General features: G+C 37.1%; 1 protein-coding gene across 1 annotated transcript; it reads right to left on the bottom strand.

Moving 5' to 3' along the window:
- Positions 1-504: 504 nt before the first annotated feature.
- Positions 505-25,495, bottom strand: LOC146452390 (protein C-mannosyl-transferase DPY19L1-like). Its single transcript, XM_085098011.1, has 26 exons — positions 25,297-25,495; positions 25,101-25,125; positions 24,865-24,952; positions 23,316-23,453; positions 22,475-22,595; positions 21,569-21,662; positions 21,274-21,331; positions 20,918-21,009; positions 19,535-19,607; positions 19,342-19,368; positions 18,988-19,065; positions 18,376-18,428; positions 18,109-18,142; positions 17,364-17,420; positions 15,502-15,582; positions 14,637-14,738; positions 13,576-13,647; positions 7,345-7,448; positions 6,683-6,713; positions 5,269-5,388; positions 4,609-4,710; positions 3,798-3,839; positions 3,131-3,161; positions 2,406-2,505; positions 1,609-1,734; positions 505-835 (listed from the first exon to the last, which is right to left on the bottom strand). Exons 1-26 carry the CDS (start codon positions 25,493-25,495, stop codon positions 682-684), a joined length of 2,202 nt encoding a protein of 733 aa, XP_084954137.1. The 3' UTR covers positions 505-681.
- Between the last annotated feature and the right edge of the window lie 25 nt (positions 25,496-25,520).

Below are 25,520 nucleotides of genomic sequence, written 5' to 3'. Positions count from 1 at the left end.
ATAAAAGAGTTACCAAAGGTTGAAGACAGCGGGAATTTTCTGCTCCCCCGCCCAAGGCTTACTGAATGACAATCCTGTTTATGCAGAAAAACTCAATCTGAAAGTTTGCTCTTAAGGTATTGGCTTTATATGTTTTAAGGGACGCTAACAAATGTCAATTTCCCGTGCACCAATAACTTTCCTAATCCTTTGGCTTGATGGTCTTGTCTAATTTGCCAGCCACTCCCTGAATGATGGCCAAGAAATCCAAAAGAGCTGGTGAACTGATGTTGTCAAAACAACTACGGAGATCACAAAAATTTTCTCAAGTATTAATTATCAAAAATCTCTCAGTTGGTGTACATGTAAAGAGCCAACTGAAATTCATACATGGATACCGTTGGCTCTTTCTGATACAAGTGGCTTAGAATTAAATTTTGGGCTGCCTGTGTGACAGTATTTTCCTGTAAGTAGAAAGATATTCGGCTGGGAAGTGATAATAAAGGGATAAACAAACGTCCACGCTTTTTCATCACGCTTTAGAAATTTATTTGAATTTGGAATCACCTAACTCGCGATATTTTAATGTTAAAACCTCTGAGTACAAGACACTACAAAGTACTACACGCGAAACCAACGCACAGATCTACGTATATATCTTGAACAAAATCAGAAACTGGACCTAAAATTCTCCCAAGTTAACTAACTACGATGAAGTTGGAATACGTAATATTTCTGGTTACTAAACACCTTTTTAAAAGGCTCCGGATTTTCTTCAAGGGCGTTACAACAGCTTGGACGATTTCGGTTTTCTTCGTCTTCTAAGTCCCAGATGTCTACCATACCACAACCAGGTCTATTGGGAAATAACAACAACTAAGATAAGCAAATACACCAGCTTGTTGAATGCGAGCAGGGTTTGGTGAAAGCTTGCTTAGCCTGGTCACTTTGGAAAATTGGAAAGAGTTGCACATCGAAACCATTACAGCCTTTCGGCTTTCCTTTTTTGCTTATCATCGTTCACACTTCATTTATTAATTTAAGTTTATAGCGCCCCAGCCGACCACCCTTTTTCACTATTTGTGGTACATACGACTCCTTTTCTTGACGGTAAAGGAAGGCTTGAAAAAATCTACGAAAGATAGAGCCTATGCGATAATTGGCTGGTATTTTACAATATTTTATTAACATATTCTTTTGTTTGCATTCAAATTAGTCCTACTAACCTTGTTCTTGAGTTCAAAAATCAAAGAATAATTTTTCCATGAACGAGGTTGGTAGAACTAAATTGAATGCAGGCAAAACAATATTGACATGTCAGCCATCTTTGCATAGGGTCAAAAAAGCTACTTTTCTCGATAGGTTGCTTAAATTAGGGATCGAGAACAAACATGGTTACGTGGTCACTTCACCCATTTGCCGTTTTCCGTAATTGAACATCTCTCTATTAAGTGAGGAGATTGGGAGGGGGGCGGGAGGGGGGGAAGACCCACAGTTGTTGCTAATGGATTCTGGAGTGTTTTGTGTCCATCCGTAACGACGGCCACTTAGTAAAAGCTTCAGTGCACCAGTATCACGACGGGGCTCAATTGCTACGAATGTGGCAGGAGTGATAAGCGCACGACTTACTTCGGTCTGCCTCTACACCACTGCGTGTCAATAACCACATGAGTAACTTGCATTGCGTTAAACGTTTCCCAGACGACAGCAGGAGGCTTTCGACTAAAGATTTGATAAACTTTATGAGTCCTCTCTCTGTAACAAAGAAAAGAAAGGAATTGCAAGGAATGTGTAACGAAAAAAAAAAAAAGAAAGAAAGAAAAAGAAAGAACGAAAATTCAACTCTTCTTTATTGCAGACACTGATAGAACTGGGCGTGAAGTTTACAATGAATCAGATTTGCACTCATTTTTGAAAATGCAAATGGATCTGTAAATCTTTGCAAAACCATCTTTAGTTAATTTATATAAAAATCCACATGGTACTTGCCCTAACAGTTCTATTCCTAAATGAGACACAAACCTTCCAATTATGTTGAAAAATCTTCGGAAATATTAAACTGATCTTCGAAATACTTCAGGTAGTCTTCGGAAATCTTCGGGAGTCTTCGGGTAATCTTTGAAAATCATCGGAAGTCTTCAAATGATCTTCGGCTTTTTTCGGAAGGCATCGGGTGAGCTTCGGCGATCTTCACAACACCTCGGAAGATTGTCGGCATGTCTTGGAGTTTCTTAGTACCAACTTTGGAGAACGTTGTAATTTGCAGTAAATTTCCTATTTTCTACATCGTGTTTTCTGAAAACTGTATTTCTCTTAGCCAATCAGAGTCGAGAAATTTTTTCATGTGTATTATTAGTTGCGTTGTTTTGTCAATGAAGACAGAGTACCGAGGGACACATCCCCAAATGTGAAACAAATTTTGTTACCTTATTCCAACGTCTTCATAGTGAGGGTGGTTAACAATTGGTCTTCCTGTGCAGAGTTTGACGGTTGCCATAGTGGGCATGGCCCCAGCGAACACAGCATCTGTCGAATTAATAAGAGACGAAGATGATTTGGAAGCTTTGCGTTCATAAAATGTAACATTACAATTTATTCTCAAACTGGACAGCCCATCTAAGAGTTCGTGTCGCTTTGATCACAGGTAATCTAACATTTTAAGCCCTGTTGTAGGAAGTCAACAGTTCAGCTTTCCCGTTCTTTCTGTTGACAGAAATAGTATTTCCACGTCTTCCATCAAAATTTGAAATTATTTCAAGAGTAGAGGTTTCACTTAAATAACCAACACGTTGACCGTTAAGATGAAATAAAAATCTCACATCTTTAACCACACACTACTATCTAGCTCCCGATGCAAGCGACAGCTTTCCTCCATTTTCTGGAAATTGTCCCAATACTGTACAAAGGTTATACGAATGTTCCCGATCATTTCAGAAAATGTCCCACTGCTATCAAGAATGCCCAAGGAAAAACCCGAGGAATATTTGATCATAATTAGATACCGTAATAAGTTAAAAATGTCAGCAAACGCAACAACAAACATTTATTCACTCTGAACAAAAAGAGTACGATTTCTTCCAGAGAAAAAATTCCCTGAAATTCCCTCAACTTGTGATTTAAGTGTACGTCATTAAACTTTATTCTCACTTACTCTTGGGTGTTTTTGTATTAATCCATTCAACCTGACAAGACAAAATAAATTAATGAAGTAACATCCAACAAAGCTGTTCTGAACAACAGATAGGCCGACAAAGTTTCAGCTCCACATACCATAAACGTTAATCCTCAAATAACATTGCTAATCCCCAACTAATTATCCCCAGTCTCCAACTAAAATTGCATCCTCATAAACAGCTGTAGCAATTCCCCACTCCAAAACCTATGAGAAGACTGGTGCGAGTAACGCATTGTGGGATCGTTTGAGTAGACTGATGGACATCATGTCGACTAATAACTGCATCTTTCGGGTTTTCTTCGGGTAGCATAGTGCTTGTTAATTAGTTTTCACCTAAAAGAGTATTTCCTACACAACTGACTGCCAAGAAAAGCAATTATTCATCAAAGCAATTTCCACCCTTCTACCCAAACGATCCCATAATCCCTCACTCGTACCAGTCTTACCGCAGTTTCTAGAGCGGGAATAACATACAGAAAGGAGTTCTCTTCTAATGCGATGCAATCGTAGAAAACCTTCCAGAATTTCCCCCGCAGCCCTCACAATCGTGTTCGGACTTCTTTTATTGTCACTTTTGAAAATTTTGGTTTTCTTTGTTCTTCTTGCCAAGAAAAAAGTACTGTTGAAGGTACATAACACTCACCAATTCCTCTTGTTCTGGATTGTTGTATTCACCTTGTGTACCCTAAGTAGATACCCAAAATAAATGTTATTTGAAAAAATGTTTCTTTAAGTATACGTTTGAAGGGGGAACTGACCATAGCAATAAAGAGAAGACATCATAATAGGCAGTTTGTTTATTGAATTAGCAGAATATGCAAAAGCATTAGCGAAAAAATATATCAACGTGTTCGTTTTCTTGTATTGTTATTTATGCCTACTTCGTGCTTATGCCAGACTTGAACAAAAATAACAACCATAAGCGCAACAGGAATAAAATTAATGTGATCAGTTTATAGGTAACATGCATTTATGCTGCGTTTGGAGTGGTATTGTTTAATGGCTGTATAGAAGGCAAAATATCATGGGGGTTTAACAGGTTTGGGGGAACGTTCTTCAAGACAGCGCGGGAGGTAACACTTGACTTATTAGAGAGATTTAGCTTCGCGTTTACGGCTAACGCCAAATGGGAAACGTCAAGCCGCTGTTTGTTCTAAAATGCATAAACTTGTGTTTCTCGTACTCACTTCTCTCATTTTCGTGTTTGCTCTATAGCTGTCGCCGACTGGGTGGAGATAAGCTTAAACCAAAAAAGCTTCATTGTTTTTCATCAAAGAGAAAATTTCAGCCTGGCGTTTGCCGTTTGCCGTAAACGCGATGCTAAATCTCTCTATTGTCAAAAACCCTAAAGAGAAGCTAAAAAAGGCAAACGTAGGCAAAATACTAATTCTCGAATCCTCTGTTTATTGAGCGTTAACATTAAAATTATGGAATAAGATTTATAGAATACTTACAAACTGTACTTTTAAATTCATTATTCCTTGGACTGACATGGCAGCAATAAGAACAATAACTGCTGCTTGGTGTTTCCGTTTGTCACAAACAAAACCAAATAGCTAAAACAAAGAAAAGATGACATGAAATCCTGCTAATGTACAGAAGGGTAAAATTTTCTGAGATAAGAGTTTAACCGAAAGCCACAAATGTATAGCACCCAACTGAAGTCGACACAAGATGGTCTCGCTATGGATGATAGCGGCGTATTTTTTGCACCTTGCGTCTAACTTGCCTTTAATAGACAACCCAAAACCTACAATCCTGGCCAATATTTTCTGGGACAGGTACGAAAATAGCGGTCTATAACCAGTCGCCATAAGCTTGCTGGTGCTGTCATTACAAATTTTTGTCAGCGCTCCCCCCTCCCCCAAGCAATGTTGATAGCCACTGAAATCATTCGAATTATACATAAACGCAGCAATACGACAACATTGTATAGGTGTGTGTGGTTGGGAGGGGGGGGAGGGGAGGGCGTGGAGGTATTTCGTTTTGACTTCGTCTTGACTTTCGAAATCGTCTCAACACTTTTGGCCAAGATTGTAGTATCAAGTGTGGCATTTCTAAACTTACGTTAAGCGTCCAAGACTTAAGGACAATCTACGTTAAAGGCGTTTTACCTGTCTAGAAGCCAAGAGTGAGGCCATAACACACAGCGCTGGGGTTCCAAACAATTTCAAACGCATAATGATGATCGCCATGACAACGAAAGCAAGTGACTGTAGCACGTGGTAGAAATGCTGAAAACAACAAGGTGCACGGAAGTTAAATTTTATAAACGTCTCCCGAACTGTTCGACCTACAATCCACAATCTGCTTTCTACGATAACTTTGCGCCTGTAGGTGCTACTGTAAGAGTCTGTTAAAAACTCCAAATGGATTTAATTTAAAGACGGATAATTGCAATAATTAATCTCTAACAAAGACCCAAAGTTTTACTTTTCTTATTTGACAATATAATGTATGTATGTAGACACACAAGGGTGCATTTAAACAGGAAGTTCTGGTATAAAAAAGGTCTGGCCTGGCCATTCTCACCTTCAGTTGTCAATCAACCACCAGAGCGTAATTAACCGACCAACAACGTGTGTCTTTTTCTACAGCCTTTACCGATAAAATTGGCTTAGTTTTCTAAATAAACGCTGTTTATCAAACTAGAACTTGATATCTTATATTGCTGCAGCGATGCTATGAAATTTTGAGGAATATTTCAGTTTTAAGAGGACGCTACAGTCAACAACTTACCACGACTGAACGGCGTCTAAATTTGCATCTCACGCCCACAAAGGTGTGAAATGAAGGAGAGGCTTGCCCTTTCATAGCGGAACTTCTTGTTTAAAAACCAGAGGCTAGATTCACTAAGCCCTCATAAGTTAAAATGTATCACAAGTATTGTTTCGGGGCGACTTACACTATTTGCAACGTCTTACATGGTTGGTCGAGAGGACAAAAGAACGAACAACAGAACAATGCTCTTAACCTAAAAACAATGCAACTGCAGGTTGTCTGGGTCCAGTGAAAATAGAGCTTTTGAAAGAGGCAGGTCTACTGATTGCTTCTTGGCAAAAATCTATTGTTGGACCCAAAGTAACAAGAGCGTATTGTCGAGAAACATTACTTAAGATGTATCCTAACCATAGTTAATTGAGGGACTGCTTATGAAACCTTGCCATGAAAACAATGGTGCTGCAATTTATGTTGGAAGGGCCGCGACCCTGCACAATCCTTTGTTTTAACGTTCATACAACAGTTGAATAGTTTACAAAAACGTTTCGATTGGTCAGTTGCTCCAACACATTCCAAATTCTATTGTTGTTTGTGCAGGGTCAAGGCCAAAAAGGCAAACAAAAACATATAGCAAAGAAGTTTGTCAGGTTCCATAACCATTGCCTTCAATTAACTATATCCTAACTTAGGAGAGCTTTGTGAATCTCGCCCCTGAAGTCGTGAATATTAAATTGTTGGTTTGAACGATTCTGAGTCCAAAGATGTATCGAGAAGAAAATGATTTGAACAAAAATCTAAATCAATTACCTCTGCATAAGGTTTCAAATTAACTTCCTTGCTGCATATGAAAGAAAACACAACATGAATAAGCGTAAAATACATATTAAAGAAACCATGAATGATTTCGTCCCTTTGTTTGGGCAAAGACAAATGGAATATACCAAGCTTAAGGACGGTGCCTACTAATAACGAAGTATTTTTGTGCGGTTTATGACTATGCGGGAAAAGCAAATCTAAGCAAGGGCAATTGAAATCCAAAAAGAAAATTGGGGGTAACCAGACATTTTTTTAGAGATAGTTACGCAACAATTATTCTAAAAAGCAGTCAAATACAAAACAATGTAACGCGTGTTTTTTTTTTTTGTCCAAATTGAAGCTTTATTATCTCTGAAAAATGCATGGTTACCCTCAATTTTCTTTTAGGATACCAAAAGCACTTGCTAAGTTCTACTTTCTCCGCATAGTTTTAAACCGCACAAAAATATCCCTGTATTAGTAGACCCCACCCACAGGAAACCCGAGTATCTCGAGATGCGCAGAACGTATGCGCAGTAACAAAAGTAAGCACCGTCCTCAAGTTCCTCTGGTTTTATTTTCTTAAAATGAAACGAAAAGATGAATTAAAACATGACGAAAACGCATGGAAACTTACATAAACAATAAATGATACTTGGTTGTATAAGTCTTACTTGTGACAATCATTTTCATCCTCATCTGATTCCGCGTCTGATACTTTTGCTTTAATCGACTGTTCTTTTGAAGCCTTCCAGGATTTCCATTCATTTCCAAGAATCTAAAACGAACATTTCGACATAGCTCTGTAAGTAATAACACTAAACTAAACAGCGATCTGGTCTTCAATTGAGTGTCGATAGTAATCCGCGTAAGCGTTTGATTTGGTCTCGCTTGACTTCGCTCTGCGATTGGTTGGCAAAACTCGCGCCACTTTCTCGACCAATGAGATGGCCCTGGTTACATGTATTTGCTTCGAATTCTGATTGGTTCGTTGTGTTGCTTACGTCAGTTGTGATTGGCAAAGGTAACTACATTAGTTTTTGGTTTAACGACACTTAATTGAAAACTACATACAGTATAATCTAATACACAAGGGAATATAACGGAGCGCCGTTTTTTTTTTTTTCATACATTTCATTTAACTCTTTAAGAAAAATGCTTAGAATTCAGATTGTGCCGCTTGGCGAAGTTACGTTTTTACAAACAACTTTACCCTAGATATTCTCGCTGTCGGGTTTTCTAGGGGAAAATTACTCAGTCAAAAAATATGCTGTCTGAAGGCCAGATTCGGGATAAGTTTGTCTGAAAGGGAAGGATGATTGTGTTAAACGATAAAAATCCGCTCATTTTGAAGTAAAAGTTTTAACATTATTTTTTATTGAAGTTGCATTTATTCGGGTTTAGTCTATTTGAGCGGTGTTGCATTGCTGGCAATTACTCCAGGATAGTTGCAGTTTAAATAATAATAAGTTCATAACATAACATATTCCATTACATTATTTCCATTGCGCATATGCCACACATTGACATTCAAATCCTAGCAGTATGCAGGATGTTTGTCCCATAAACCCAGTTTAACAGTATAACACAGATATGTCTTGTGAAGCTTGAACGTTGTTCACCAAAAAAAAGTTGAGAATAGCTCTCATTTTGTCGCTGTGTCGAGGGGAGAGATGGGGTTCTAAGCTGCTTTTTAAAATGAGTGTATTTCATTTACAATTTTTCAGTGATGTGCGAGCGCAATGGTATGGAAAAACCTTAAATTTTAAAATTCACGGAATTTTCATCCTGTTCCAAATAAGCTTTATTGCTGAACTGTTTGTGCCATACCGAACAAAGACGACAGCCAATATTCAGAGCGCGCTAACAGAAAAAAATTCACTAAGAATGCATATGTGCAGGATGACAGCAACAGAATTGATACACTGGTCTAAAATTGATTACCGTGTAGCACGAAAATTTTGCGGATTGGTGATTTTTTGTGGTTTGCGGGAACAAATGTTTGCGGTTCGAGATGACGGAAATTTCTGCTGGGAACTAATTTTTGCGATTCTCTATTCAAGCAGCAGAACATTTAATTGGAAGAAACCTCAATATTTTCAACATTTATTGTACGGTATGTTGAGTCACAGTTCACTCTACTTACATATTAGAGGCATATCACTGTAATACCTTACTGCGCAAAGGGACTGAACAACAACAAAACAAAACAAAAAGCCTACCCCTACCATGCATAACAAAACAATGTTTCATTAATACGGTTTAATAATCAGTACAGACTAGATACAGACTACCGTATGTATCTAACCTCTGGTTGCTTTTTCCAATGGAAAATCATGTTAATGTCAATGTATACCGCCCTACTGGCACAAGTCTATTTTAAAAAGCGGAGTTTTTATTAAATATGACTGAAGGGAGTTAATTTTTGCGGCGTTTTATTTTGCGGGTTTTTTTTTTTCTGCGGGAACTGATTTTTGCGGATCGAGGTCAATCAGCAAAGAAAAGACCCCGCAAAATTTTCATGCTACACGGTATATCATATTTTCCCCTGGTGTTGGTGTGAATAAGTTATCGCGCAGGTGTTCGGTGTAAGGCAGTTTCCAGGAAACGAATGTTTTACTGAAAGTATTTCTGCATTGGTCATTAGCAAATGACAATGGAATTTTTCTCGTTTAAAAGCCTCCTCGGCAATTCTTGGGTTTGAACTCAAAGTTGACATCTCCCCGCAATGACATCTACCTGGAAATAACCTAATTTCTTGTTTTCAAACGTTCTCATTATAATTGTGGTGTGCTCCTCACAGAACTCACACCATTCTTTTAAAATTTCTGTCGATACTCACTTCTACCGATGTTATTTAAATAACAAGAGAAACGAAAACATGACATCCAGACTGAATACCTTTTGTTGTAAATTTTCGCAGAAACGTGTTCTTTTTGTTTCTCCAACACTGGTTTGTTTATTTGCTACATGCGCCTAAATTATGCTAGAACAGGTAACGATTCTCTTAAGCCCTTGGCGGTAATTTTCGCTAAATACAAAGCAGATGACGGGGTTTACAGCACAATTTGCAACAGACATTATCCAAGCGACAACATCGAAGAGATAGATTTCACAAGGTATTTCGGAGTCTGCCCACTCAAAGTGGTTTAATATGTTGATAATACTAATAGGCAACCAGCACAGCGCAAACCCTAGCACGATAGCAATGGCGATGTTTAAGACGAGTCTGTTTGTCTTGGCGCGTTGTTTCTCAGCGATGGGCAATTGTTCGCCTGGAATGTTCTGTGACTTGAACTTGATAAGGATGATGGAGTAAAGAATGGCCAACAAGGCGCAAGGGATATAAAACAGCACCATAGATGTTCCGAGAATGTAATATGAAAAGGAGGAGTACTCTTTTGGAAAGACTTCATCCCACGAGAAGTAGCAAGCTAGCGGCTCGCCTGGGTATTGAATAAGTTTGTACGCGAGCAAATATGGTGAGGACATAGCGATGGCGACGATCCAAGAGGCAAGAATGAAGAAGAAGCAGAGCTTTGAACTGATGAGTGGGGAACGGAGGGGAAATACCACAGCTCCAAATCGATCCACTGCGATAAGAACCAGGCTCTGAATAGAAACGGTGATTGAAATATTTGGTAAAAAGCCCACAACTTTGCACAAGACCTGTCCAAAAGGACCCGTGATAAGCCAGGAGTCAGCATACATATTTGCAAGACAAAAGGGAATGTAAAATATTGTAAACAGCAGGTCCGACATGGCCACGTTGACGATGAAATAGTTAATCGCCTTTTGCACGGCTTTCGCTTGATAAACAATGATTCCTATAAAGGTATTCCCGATCAGCGAAGCCACTAGGATACAGCAAAGAGCAATGGTTATGCCAACTTTTTCCGACTTAGGGTTAACCAGACTGGAGCAGCTCGACTCGTTCATGGGCACCGTTGCATTCATGTCTGATTGTCCGCCAACGTCGGTAACTGTAACTCAACAAGCAAATGTACATGGAGAGTGATTGGCCACGCGCTGGCGGCAAAAATCATTCATTAGCTATACTCCTCCTCAGCTCTCAAACTGTTTGTAAAGACAGGTTTTTAAATTAATGTTAAAAAAGTAGGGAAGCTCGCAATGTGATTGGCTACACAAAAGCGTTTTAATTTTTGGTAGAGCGTGAGTTCGCACGTACGGAAAAAATCCTAAAATAAATGAAAAGCTGAAACCATAAATTAACCACCTCTGCTGACTTTCCAAGTGAGTGATTATTAGCGGTCGTAACAACCATTTTGAAAGTATGGCAAGTTGACTTTAAACGCAGTATTGGTTGGGGATTTGGTGTCAAATTATTTCCAACAGTTTCTTGAAAATGGTACCAGTTTTCTTTCTTTAAATTTGTAACCAAGCTCCACATTTCGTTAATTATTTAGTGATTAACACGACCATTTGTGTTACAAATGAATAGTTTATATAAAACAATCTTTATTTTCTCGTCAACTGCTTCTTTATACTCATACAATCGTAATCAGTTTTCTCGCCAATGAAAAGTTTATCTCTGGCTAAAATGATTAAAAACTACGAGCTGTTGTGGTTGACGGTTATTGTCTTATTCATGGAGCGCTTTTCTTTTTCGCTAGTAGGTTTCAAAACAGACAAGTCCGTCAAGTAAAACCTGGTTTTCACTTACGACGCTAGCACAAGCATAAGAGCTTTATGTTAAGTGAAAACGAACGCGACGCAAGCGCAAGCACAAGAAAAAGAAAATATTTTAGCCTTGTGCTTCTGCTTACGTCGAGGCCGTTTTCACGGTGAAATAAGCATTCTTATGCTGGTGCATGCGTCGGTAGTAAGAACCAGGCTTAAAGGTCCCATCTACAAGTACCATTTTCGTTTGTAGACGCATTTTTTTCCCGTTTTTCCCTGTCGTCCACACGTATCCGATGAAAACGGACACCGAAAACGGAACTCTTCGAACAAGATGGCCGTTAAATTCAACCTCATGACGTCATCGTTTTTCCAAAAGTTCTGTTTAACGGGCGTCCACACGAGAACATGTAAACGGCGTTGTCAAAATTTTTTACTCTGGACAGCGTTTTTGACAGGTTGCGTTCTCGGCGGTCGTTTACACCGGATAGGTGAAGACGGAAGCCCAGCCCGGAGATGCGTGGACGAGAGAGAATCTTGTTCTTCTTTAATGACAACTTTTTATCTAACAATGAACGTAAAGCCAAGACCAAGAATGAAAAAGCCCCCCACCCCTCCAAAGAAAAAAAGAAATAAATAAAAAGTCCTTTGTTTTACGCAAGAAACGTGGCACAGAAACAATGCAATGGTCATACTAACGGGCACGGTTCGACGCGGGATTCAGACAAGTACAAAAATGAGCTTTCGTCTGGGCCACAGAAATCGTATGAAGAATAATGTAAAAAATCAAGTTTCATTCTGCACGACAATTGTCCTAACATAAACCGAAAAAATTTGCAACAAGAAGCTTGCTGACCGTTAATTACTCCGGCGGGGCTTTTAGGGATTGGATATGTAATATGTCAAAAACGAGGGCGAGTGCTTTATCACGGGTTCCAAATACCGAGAAACAGATGAAAGCACGAGGCCGCAGGCCGAGTGCTTTCATCTGTTTCGAGGTATTTGGAACCCGTGATAAAGCACGAACCCCGAGTTTTTGACATGTCTTCTCAAATGAAACAATAAGAAATTAATCTCATTAAAATGCAAATGTTTGATCTCAGATGAAAAACATGTTTCATCTCAGATGAAAACCTGGTGGTGTTTCATCTGGTGTTTCATTGGGGTATCAAGATTCATCCACCTGACCGAAATGGAGGTCATTTATTGGCTTTTGACTGCATGAATTATTAATGAGTTTGAGAACTAGATTTCCTGTTGGGATTTGAGAATATCACGTCGCGGCAGACAGTGATGGTAAATAAAATCAGCATATCACAAGCTACAGCCTTTGTTAAAACACACTCGGATCAACAATAATTAAAGGCATGATTCACTCCTAGCTTGTTTACATCAGGGCCCGCTTGATCGAAAGGCGAAAAGCGCTCATTCTCGATTAAATATTAACCAAGGTTTACATCTCGCTCCTTAAAAACGTTTGTAAGGCTTAAGTTTAACCTAATGGTTAAGAAAAGTCTGAGTCAAAACTAAAGGATAAAAATCTTTGGAAGCATCCTTAATTAAACTACAATCAAAGTTCACGTTAACCCAGGATTAGGTTAATCGGGCTTTGAACAACTCGGGATCTGGCACTCAAACTCTGGGAAGAACATTTTTACTTTGGCATTTTTCCTTTGGGCCTATTATCTATAATTTGACATACAAAATTTACTCAGTGTAATCTCGTAAAGATTAGCATTCAAGATCTCAAGGCATTCAATTTATTTTTGTATACGGCCGGTGTGTGGATAAATAAAGCTCCAGCGCAACTCTAAATAACAACGAAAACACGAGACTTAACTCAACCTACGAGCACTGTGATAGCCTCGGCGACTAGTAAAGACCATTGGGATTACGTCACAAGATTGAAAAAGAACGCAGATTTGCGACGTCGTTGACAAAGCCGGTTTTTGCTTATCGTGCCTCTCGCCCGAGTAATAAAATTGTATTTTTTTAGTAACTACTTCCCAGTCCCCAGCCCTTTTCTCCAACCCCGTGCACGTGTGTGCTTTCATAAATTTGTGCAAGAACTCGAACGGAAAGAAGTTAAATTTTAATGTCATTAAAACTACGTTTCTCGAGATGGAAACCCGTAACATTTCACCTGATATATTTTCCTGGGGATGGGGGTGCAAAACATTTTAGGCCATAATCACCACAGGCTATGTAAATAGACGGTGTTAAATTAACTGTTTAATAGACGCAAAGTATTGAGCTTTTCTTACCTTCATGATCACAGCAGTAATAGAAACAACAGCAGCTGGTAACACCAGGGTCTTGGTCAATTTTCCTGGAGTCTAGGTCAATTTAAAAGAAAATGCATTTAGTCAGACTCTTGTCATCTAGTTGCGTTCGATGTAGAAAGAACGCACTTCTAATACAGATTGGAGTCGAGATTAGATGGGACAACGTTGATTGTCTGAATGGATCTTGGGACGCGTATCTCAGATTCTGGCGTCCCCCGCAGATTTTTCAGGGGCGGATGACATCATCACCAACTTGACAAACGAGAGGAAGCCTGGTAACATCGAACGCACTCCCTAATCTTTGGTAATCTTTTACTAGTTGGACAAGCTGGAAGTGACAACGGGGAAAAAATGGACACATGGAAAACGAGCTAAAAACAAGAATAAGCTGAGGCGTTTTTGCGAGAAGATCAGCTTTTATGTCACCCATTCAAAAAAAAAAAAATGCATGCAACTTGGTCAGCTTCCAGTTGGATTCAGATGAGGGTGTTCGCCACTGATGCCTGTAACAAACCCTACGAACACTGCGTGTCAACAGAGACTAAGGACACGTTACAGGCAGGCTTTGGCAAATCAGACTACCCATATGTCCCGGTTCAAACGTCGTGCTATTGTCGTGTTGAACTCAACTGAATTGGAACTAAGCTCGACTGTAGCTCGACAGTAGATTCAAATGTTGAACAAAGGGAGGCCTGCTTGCCGAGTTAGGAACGGCATTAAAAGAAAAAATTCGTGTTCTCTCTTTTCTTTCTTACATTTCTCCCCTTTTTTAACACAAGATCCACGCCTTTTATGGTCATCAAACTCACCCTCCAAACAAAATGGGTTCGCATTCAAACGGAATTCATACTCTCTTCCCGAATGGAAAATTTCAATAGAAAGTGCTTGTCCCAGCAATTAATTAAGCCACATCCCTAAATTCATCAACAACTTTAAAAGCATCGCTGTGAAAATACGGATCCAAAAAGTAATCTTTTCAATGACAACAGTGACGGCGACATTATTCAATGATCCAGTTGTTACTAATTCAATTCACGTACCTCCGGATCTAAAAAGTCGAACTCTGGAGCACATGTGTACAATGATGTATCAAAATTCCTGAAGTCAGTAAACTTGGAGCGCAAGATACTTGTTATGTGGGCCTGGGGATTGAAATTAGAAAACTGTGTATTAATTTTTGTATTTACAGCTGTATGAACAAAACACCTGGCATAGACCTTAATTTTATCACGTTAATTTTAAATTTTGATGTAGGACATTAGTCTTGCTGCCCGCGTTATGCTTCATTAGTGAGCTTTAGCAACGCGACGGCGACGACAACGAGAACGTCAAAAAAAGCAATAGGTTTTGTAACCAAGACAACAACTCTGCACGTGCAGGTACATTTCTTTGCCGTCACTGCACGACTAGGACATGGAATTTCCTGATAGCACGTTTTATGGAGGACGTAAACACACGACGAAGAATTTTTCTTTCTCTTTCTTAACTTAGGTGCGGTCTCCAAGAGTTCATCTCCAGAAAATTTCACCTACATTTGACAATTAAAGCAAGTTGGAATAATTGCGACGACGTTTGTAAAAACGCGAATTCATTTTAATAGGGACGTTCTCGCTGCCATCGTTCCTAACTTTCCCTATTGTGGTTGACCAGCACATAATACCCTGTGTCCGCGGTACTGGGAACGCAACAACTGATTTTCATTCACTTTCATAGCCAGAAGCTAATTAGCTCAAAATTCAGTTGAAAATTTCCAAATGGCCAATTGAGGTCGCTAATGGTGACCAAACATGCAATGGAAGTTAATAATAAAAGTTCATGCCAAATCACGAGTGGGATTTGCTAAAGACATACATTAAGTTAACAGTGAAGAACTTGCTTGTATTTCAATAAGTTTTGCTAACTTACATCGTCGGCAATTCCAAGCACCTTTGCTATTGCAACTTTAATTCCTACAGTACCAGTGAGGAAGATAACACCTTGAACAGCCTGAAAACAACCAAAAAACTCTCCTTATAAATTTTTTCAATTACCGGTAAGTCAGTCTTGGGTCGGTCAGTCTGTAAGTCGACCAGTCAGTCAGTTATCCAGCAGGTAAATCAGACAGTCACGACAATTTGGTTGTATCAAAGGTCTAAATTGACAAGGTAAATTGGTCACCCTAAAGACACTCAAGAGCTGACGTTTCCAGCACTGCCAGGGTTGTGTGCGGAGCTATGCTATAAGTTAAAACAGTGACATGAAACTGAGAACAAATCGTGTGTGTTGATTATGGCTTTCCGATCCGTCAGTCCGCCTGATGTAGAGAAAGGCTGCAGATGCCATGGGTTGGTTAGAATGATTAGGAGAGTGTGATGAGACGCGACTCGCTTGAAGCCGTCTTTGATGTCTTTTTTAACCTTTCATAGATGTTGGCAGCCCGGGATTGGCAGAAACGTTCACTAAGTCTCCTTCCTATTTCCCAGTTTCGTCAGCTTTTAAATCTCTTTAAAGAAGCCTCCACTCTTGAAATACGTTAACGTTAAATGGTTGAAAATACAATCTAATTTCAAATTTTGTTGAAAAACAGGAATTTGATCATCGCCTTTTTTCGCTTTCAAATTTCCCGGGCGCCGCCATGTTGGATTTCATGACGTAATACGGTTGTTCAATAGGCCATTTCTGAGTTGCTTTGAAATTCATTATAAAAGCGAGGATACTTTTCTATTATTGTTATAAAAAATTAGTTTTCATCTATTTATTCAAACAAAACTAATTTCATATGAAACGCTTTGCACTTAGCCTCGCTATTGTTTCACACAAAAGAACTTCTGTATACTGACAATAGCGGCAACCGTATGACGTCATAAAATCCAAGATGGCGGCGCGCAGAAAATAGGCGATAATTATATCCAATTTTTAGCACACTTGAATGTTATTTCTACTTTTCAAACTAAAATCTAGAATTTTGACATTATTTTTCAACAATTTAACGTCAATTTGTTGTCAGAGCGGAGGTTCCCTTTAAATACGGTGGCCAATCTGACGTTTCACCTTCCCACCGATGCCACCTTACAATTTCTTTTTCTGTCGTTATTCATTCGTTCGTTCAGTCAGTCAGTCAGTCAGTCAGTCAGTCAGTCAGTCAGTCAGTCAGTCAGTCAGTCAGTCAGTCAGTCAGTCAGTCAGCAAGAAGTCAGTTAATCAGTCAGGAAGGCAGTCTATTAGGACCATACAAACTTATGATACTAAAGTTATTATATAGAACGGCATCTGTAATGACAGATAAAGGTCACCATTTAATAAACACTTGCCCGGCAACAAAATTGCGAATTGTCCAAAACAATTGCTCATAAGAAACAACTTGAAAGGCTCATTCCTCACATTTGTGCGAGTTGTCTTGCAAATTGCAGTCTTTGTTTGCAAATTTAAGGAATGTATAGGAATGTCTAATTAATGTCTCTCGCTGTTTTTAAGCAACTTTTGTTGCAAAAGGATAGAACAGAAGTTACTAGAAACATATCCTGTAGCATAAATTTCCCACATTTTTCCACTTCTACAATTCAGCGTACTTTCTATAAATTTTTCCACTCCTTGTCAAAATTTGTTACATACACGTGTATCTTGCAAGTGGGCATCTAACAGAAACGACATTACCTTTCCAGTAATAAGTAAAATTATATATTTCAAGTGTAGTGTAGCACAAGACAGGATCAAAACTAACAAATGAATACTCAAGCGCGGTTCTTCAGTAAACAACAAATACCGGACCACAAAAATCATATATTTACCCAAACGACAAGCTGATGAGGCAGTCGGTAAATAAGAGGTTCAAGTTTGGCTATTATCTACAGGCAAAAAAGAAGAAAAGTAATCATTATTTGAGAGATGATGCAAGTTTACAACACATCTTCATCGTGTATGCAGGCTTTTTGAAGCGGTATTACAAAATTGTTTTAAACACTCATAATAACATATTTGTAACAATTTTCGTACCTTATAGCTTATGAATTAATAATTATATTATCATTGAGTGGTGTGTTTTATGAGTGGTTTACTTTAGTTTAACTTTACTATGCTCTGTGATTTCATGGTTAGCAAACTTCACACTACTTTTTCAATGTACTTCCAAAACCTGAATTGTGACTTGCTTGTACATGTTTTCAGACACTTCCAACCTATTACCTCTAACATGTACTTACTTCAAATTCTGATTGCTTCGTTGTGTTGTTTTTATCTGTTGCGATTGGCCAGAGCAATTAACTTTGGTTTCGTTATTATGACACTCAATCAAAAACTGACAAAACTGCTCTATTTATGCCAAGTTACTGAGCATTTTCACGGGCAACCAGGGTCTGCTATGGTCTTACTGGATCTTCTTCAAATGTTCACATATATACAGTACTTTTTTAATTACATATTTTTATTTCTGCATCAGTGGTCCAAGCCACAAGGTTACTTAATCGATGTGCAGATGTCAGAGCAAAGTCTGGGCACTTTCTTAGAACCAACATATTTATAACCAAGTATACTCACTAAAACTGTAATGAGGGCAGACAAGAAGAATGAACTGTTGATGGAAAGAAAAATAAATTACGTCAGTGGCAAGAGAAAAATAATGATAAACAGTGTTCATTTTTTTTAAAAAATTAACGCTGCTTAATGCTTTAACTATACAGTTATGTCCACAGACATAAACATTCTTTTATTCTGATCAATAATTTACATGTACATTTAGGAGAGAAAGGGTTATAGGTATTTTAACTGGGACAATTAGAACAATAATATTAACAGATGCCTTACCTAAGCAGCATGGAATTTCCAAACTGAATTATAAAGTTTAATACATGTCCCACCTACAAGAAATGTATGTGAATGATTTGTACTGCGAAATTTCAACTTTATATAGGTAATTATCACGTAAAAAGGCATTAAGACTTACAGCGTAAGTAAAAAAAGTTCAACACTGATCCTTTGTTAAAAACATTAAATTAAATACACCTCCTCCCCCCTTACCACTTACTTGTAAAATTGCCAGGTAACAAAGAAGCCTACAAGTAATATTTTAAGCCTTATGGTTTCTCTTTGGCTTTCCATTCTGTGTGTGGGTTTTTTATTTTTGCGTGGTAAATAAATTTTGTTTGATTGAATGTTCATGGATCGATTACCTTACTTGGTTAAAAATGTTCTCTCTCAGGTTCACAGAAATTCAGAGAAGATGGTGAGGGACCGTTTCAATTTGGCAATTTTGTTTGTTGTCCAAGTCCGTTCCTTATCCTGAGATAAACAGCTTTATTGTAGTTGAAAATAATGTGCCAGTTTGTATTCACTTATTTCCTTTCAATTGTACGATTAAGTAAATAACGTAAAATTAAAAAAAAAAATAATTAAAAGTGATTAGTGCAATCAACATACCAGCAGTCCAAATAACATGGTACACAGCTTTTGTGATGTGATAAATTGAAGAAAGTATAATCCAAACAAGGCGCAAGTCTGCAAAAGAAACAAAAGAATGAGCAATAAACCCACCAATTTTTTTTACACCTGGCTTCCATGGAAGTGTGGAACAGTTAAATTTCCCAAATTCACTTGAAAAAACGTAAAGGTTGAAATACAACCTAAAGAGGATCTGTAAACTCGTAGATTTTAAACTTGTTAAAGAATGTTTTTACTACATTTAAATAAAGTAAACATTGTATTGCTGTGTTGTAAAATGTATTGTATTTTGTACAGCGATCATAGAAAACCGAGGAAATTCAATGGACATACCTGAGTTAGCAATGCAAACTGGGCAAACTGAATGAAAGGAAAAGGAACTTAAAATCAGCACTGACAAGAGTTGCTTGACAAACAGAGTCAACTTATTTGGTGAAAACAAATACTGAAATAAATCTATTTAGAATATTCATAACGTGACAGCCAACAAAGATTAGATGAGTAAATATTAACAAAATATACATACTTGCCAAGGAATCATAAACAAGCTTGTAGTTATGGCAACTAATGACAAATGCCGCCAATCAGCCTTGGGAGATCTGATGAGAAACATTTAATAAAAGAGATGTTAGTAACAGTTGCCATTCAGATACATACAGCCAACCCTTTAATGCACAAGAGAAATGCCAGATTTTTTCTAAATATTAATTCAAGTTAAACTATGAACAGGAAGACCACGTGTGATATGTATACCATTAAAAAGGTATTTTCTGGGCCATACTATTAAGTACACCAACAGAGATGGAGGCAGTCACAATTTTGATTGAGAAGTACCCAAAACAAAAACAAACAAAGAAATTAAACATTACTTTGAATAAAGCTTAATTATAATTATAGCTAATTTGCAGCTCTCATATACCTTCCAACTCTCACGCATTATGCGTGAGTCTCACGCCTGCTAACTAAAGACATCAATCTCATGCATCAAGGCCAATTTCTCACGCCTGACTCACAAATCCAGACAAGTTCTAAAAACTTTACCTGTATTTCATTTCAGATTTGTTATATATTATTTCTTTCCTCTTTATAACAATCGCAAAAGCTTTCAAATGTCTACAATCCGTTCGAATCGTAAGTGTTCCAAGGTCGTCGGAATATCTTCGGACATTTTTGGCAACGTTCGGAAGTCTTCGGAATTCGTCGGAAATCTTTGGAAGTGGTTCGGATGTCTTCGGAAATCCCGGTCATGACGAGACAAAAATCTCACGCATTTGACTCGGAAAAAGTTGGCAGGTATACTCTCCGTACATTGGTTATCAGCTAAACCCTAAAAGTACAAACTAAGGAAAAAAGATCAAAAAGTTGGAGGGGTGGTATTAAATCAAGTCTCATATAGGAGGGTGCCTTCAATTATCTTTCCAAGATCATTTGGTTGTGCAAATTTCACACAAATTGACCAAATATTGAGCTCTTAATTGTTTCCTGTGCCATACGGCACTTTTGGTCATGAATGGGATAACTCTAAAAAGTCATGCTATAAAAAGGAAATTACAATATTTAACGCTAAAAAGATTCTTTTTTTTTACCAAATGCTTTGGCGAAGAATGGACTTCAACTGTTAGTCATTCAATAACTTATTCTCAACAACCTTAGTTATTTATTTATAATAATAATGATTATTATTATTATTATTATTATTATTTCTCATTATTGTGACCATTACATAACTCATTATCTGATAATGATGGTGTCTGTGGTACGAAAAAGCAGAAATTTATGCAAGGTAAACAATAAATTATTAAATCAATAAATAGTAAAATGCATGCTGCAGTTTAAAAGCCATGGTAACTAAACTTGCCTACATCTGTATATTACAATATTAATAAAACACTAATAAGGATTTACATACTTGATTGTTAGAGTAACAGCCAGAAGTTGGAAAACAAGTAAGGGGTATGAAAAGCTCTCTCTCAGGGGCGGAGTCCACATGACTCGGGTGCTCTGTTTAGAAAAGGGATTATAAATAATTTATTATTTAATAATTTTTACTAATAATTATTAATAGTTGCTATTAATTAATCAATAATAATTATTTCAATTATGATAATTATATTATTATTGATTATATTAAGCACTTGTATTTTATCATAATTGTGATTGGTTTGAGGAAAATAAATAAAAATAGTTTTACATAATTTTAAAAAAAATGAGGGTACAAACTATTGGGACACCCTGTGCAAAAGCCCTAATAGTAATACATCTTACCTCGCCATGATTATAAAAGTAAGACAGAGTGCCAACCAGTCCTCCAAGAATACTACCGCTGAAAAGAAGGAACACACAAGGTGTATTAAAAATTAATAACTTACATACATGTACATTAGATTGTGGTAACAAGCAAACTATTATAAAATTTTGTTCAGTTTGTTTTGCTATCACAAAAGTGTGTCCCTCCATTTTTATCCTGCCACTGCATACGATGGAGCAGTCAGGTCTTAGTTTAAACATTCCCTTTGAAAATTAAAAATATACTAGGTAGTGCTGAAACAGTATTTCTCACCTGAGATAGAAGCACAACAAAAAGAACATGGACATCATTAACCCACTCAAATAAAAGATGGCATAGACATAGAAGAATGAAAGCTCTCCCATACCTAAAAAAAAAGTAGACTGAATTGAAGCAAATTAAAATATCAAAAATTTCATGATAATAGCCTAATTTGGATGTATTAAAATTTAGTCTAAAACAATAACATCGCTTCGAAGCTCCGGGGAATAAATTGTAGAGTTTATGTGGGTTTATTCCCTGGAGCCTCGCAGTGATCTTAATTGTTTCAGGCTGAATTTTAATAATTATATCGAAATTGGGCTATAAGAATTATTTGGTTAAGAGAAGAGTGGGATTAAAATAACATGTAACAATAAATTACTCATTGACCTCATCGCATTGAGAAAGGTTCCTTTACCGACACAAGAGCTGTTAAGTACATGTCATGATAGCTTCAAGCTGGTTTCTAATTCAACCCACTGAATGGCAATGTGTTGCTGACTAATAATTCATCATAGAGTGATTTTCAGTTGAGTGACTCCTAAAACCAAAATTGAAGTAAGCACTCTAACTAATCCCAGTAGACAGAAACTACACAACAAACCATATTAGAATTTCAAAGCAAATATACATTTAATTAACTGGCACAAAGTGTGGGAAAATGCAAGCGAGTGAGTCACAACTGGTTTCCATTTAATTTGTTTCTCAAGTGGTGCAAGTTTTGCCAGCCAATCACAGAGAGGAGTGAGTTGATGGAATCAACTTGAAGGAGCACAGAGCAAGAAACAAACAAAAATATAAATAAACAAAACTAAAAATAAGATCTGGGGTCATAGGTCTATAAATGATCAAGTCTTTTTCTTTTAAAAAATGAAAACCCAAGACTCGTACTTTAAAACATCAGAATTTTCCACTTACCCTCACAGCTCTCAACAGGGGGTAGATTATAACCTCTGTTTACAGTATAGCATGTCTTGGTTTGAATATTCAAGCTTGTCGTTAACCAAACATACGTACGAAAAGCAAATCCTAAGACAACCTGCCAGAAAACATTAAATTGAGACATGATTAATATGCAATTATTAAATTAAATTTTGACAAGTTGAAATTTACCTACATTTTAGTGTTTAATCTGTGAATCTATGTGTAGCTTATTATGGTAAAATTATATTATATTTTGAAACCACAATGTTATTGAATTATGGGCCAACTTTTCAAAAACAGAAAAAACTAATCATGCGAGAGGTCTCTGCAGCCTATTGGAAGTCTAAAAACCCCTCCATCCATTATTGAAACCATTTTAGACCCCCTTCACCCTCCCCCCCCCCCCCCTCCCTGGCAGTACAGACAATTTTCAAGACCTCACTATAACAGAATTTGAGGTCTCACTATAAGCTAATTAAACAAAGTCAATTTAATTCTTAATGACAATTATTTAGATTTCACCTTGGTCCTCAACTCATATTGTGCAGTTCCAGAAAAATCCTTACCTACCCCATGGAAGGTCATTCAAAATTCTTAGGGGGAGGGGGTCTTAAAAGTCAAAATTTTAGAAGCAAAGTATGATGCTAAACTGGAATTTCCTAGGGGGAGTGGGAGGTCCAAAACAAAAAACCTTCTCTGGGGGAAGTATGGATATTTTCTGGAAATGCATATTCTTAGTGAGCGCCAGTCCTGACAGTAATTGAATATCAAGACCCAAAAGACACTGACAAGTGAACTTACTTTCAACTGCTACTATGATTGAATGTCTTCTTACCTCGGGATACAAATTAAATCTTTTCAGGGTGTTGATTGTATCAGGATACTCTGTTACGTTGCAGTTCATAATGGCATGAACACCTTCAAGAAATGTTGGAGCTTCCACTATTGTTTTATAATAGGAGTAATAAAGGCCCTGTAGTAAATAACAGAAAGATATAAACTTGTGAAATAATGAGTGAAGAAATACACTGTAGACAACTATTATTTATTGCATCATTTAAATTTGTAATTTATCAAAAATGGTGCTTTGTTTCTAGCAATTAAATTATAAGCTCAAAATGTCTATCACATGATAGTTGATGAGGGAGAAACCCTGAATCAACTATCGCACATAGAAATCAAGAGCGAATAATCTGATTGTTTTAGTAAAAATCTACCAGTGTTTCAAAACTTAACAACAAGATAGGTTCACGTTTTTATTGAATAATGATATAAAAAGGTCATGCCATGCACTACTCACTCTACTCACTATCAACAACAGAATAGATAGTGAGTAGCGTATATATACTAAAATTATATACAGGCAACTGTTAATTATAATTTATAGTACTAGATATGAGAATCAACCAGTAATCAGCCCCTTTCAAGAGCTCTCTTTCTTCTTCCGGAGGGGTGGCTTTCATTCAATTCCCCATCACACGTCTCATGTGAAACGGTCAGACTCTGATTGAGTATTTTTTTCCTTACAGTGTAGTGGGTTTTCCAACATAATGTTGTAGATGTCATACACTTAGTAATTTTTGACATCACTTTATTTGACCATTCTAATAAAGCTAAAGAATGAAATCACCTCCTGTTTTACATTTTTCTTTGATTTTGCAATGATTGATATTAAAAAGCAAAATTTTTCAAAAATTTTAATGAAATGTACCCTACTTCAAAAAAATGGTCTCCTGCTTTACACAGGTGGCAATTTTCTTGTAACCCGTAAGTAGAAATTGTAAATGTAATAAAGAATTCAGCTGGGTCAGAATTTTACATTGTTTAAAGTTTTACATTTATTTTTTTCTGGTTTGTCTTGACTTGTGACAATCCTCTAGTTAAATTTCAGCGACAAATTAATTTATTGGCTGAGCAGGAGATCCTTAAGAAAGTTTTCTCTTACTAATTTTTTCCAAGCGGATCTCTTTTGACTGTAATTTATCAAGCTGCTAAAAAATTTACACATGTATTCCTCCCTCTTTGCAGGGTGTTGATTGAAGAAAGCATTATTATTTTAAGGAAATATGTTAATTACTCTTATTTAGTACAAAGCAATAACTCGATAAAAGATTTGTCTGCATGTAGACTAATAAAAAAATTTTTCCAACTGAAAAAATATGTAATATTATATGTCATCTCCTCCAGTTAGTGTATTTCAAATCATAAACAAGTCTCGTACGTCCAAAAGAAATTACCAGTTGATCAAATGGATCTCAATAGCATAATGCACTTTATTATGTATACATGACACGTGAACGTCACTTTAATAATTACATATCTTAACTACTGTAGTAAATTTCATTATAAACACAAAATAATATATAAAAAGCAGACAAGCTTACCATTTCAGTTCTAAAAGACAATTCCCTCTCCAAGGCAGACAAATGTGAGAAAAATCGCTCGTTCTCAAACATTCTCGACACGTGGTAACTAGGAGAAAAAAACATTACAAATGAACAGTGGTGAATTTCAATTCACGATCGATTCTTCTTGAAAGTGACAACATAATAAAATTTTATGATCCAAGAAACAGTAAATTCAACAGATTTGTTTCTTGATCCAAGATGAGATGGCTTACCTCTGAAAAACTCCGAAGCTCCCAGCTGTACATGTGGAAATAAAACAATTCGAAAGCTTTGTAAGACTTACAAGCTTATATATGGCGCACGTTTAAATAAATGTTTGCACTTGTGTTTTAAGAAAATTTTATGCGGCATTAATTTACCCTAAAACACAGAATACCTGCCGAAAAATTCACAAAATAAAACACATACCAAGAATCAGCACTACAGAAGCATAGCCAAAGCCATATTTTGAAAATGGAATCAGCGAATTTGAAGCAACTTTCGCGCCATCGTCTTTGTGTTTTGATTTAAACTTGATTCGCGCCGATGATTTTAACTGCGAATTCGTTACAGTACTTGATTTCTGGCCTTGATGACTAGGAGCTTGCTTCTTCTTTTTCGTCGTCATATTTAAAAGAGAGTAAAATACCGAA

Source organism: Pavona decussata, unplaced genomic scaffold (assembly GCF_977016875.1).
Source record: "Pavona decussata unplaced genomic scaffold, jaPavDecu1.1 SCAFFOLD_371, whole genome shotgun sequence".
In the NCBI taxonomy this organism is placed as follows: Eukaryota; Metazoa; Cnidaria; class Anthozoa; order Scleractinia; family Agariciidae; genus Pavona; species Pavona decussata.
The sequence above is the reverse complement of the archived record's forward strand: the minus strand, read 5'-3'. Positions and strand labels throughout refer to the sequence as shown.

What these genes read in the sequence shown, in the direction of transcription:
- LOC146452390 (XM_085098011.1), bottom strand. Translation starts at nt 25,495, where the DNA reads ATGACGACGAAAAAGAAGAAGCAAGCTCCTAGTCATCAAGGCCAGAAA. An exon ending in GGAAATTCCATGCTGCTTAG is followed by an intron (nt 18,143 to 18,375) that starts GTAAGGCATCTG and finishes TTCCATCAACAG; the next exon opens with TTCATTCTTCTTGTCTGCCC. An exon ending in CTCATCAGCTTGTCGTTTGG is followed by an intron (nt 15,583 to 17,363) that starts GTAAATATATGA and finishes GGTTGTTTTCAG; the next exon opens with GCTGTTCAAGGTGTTATCTT.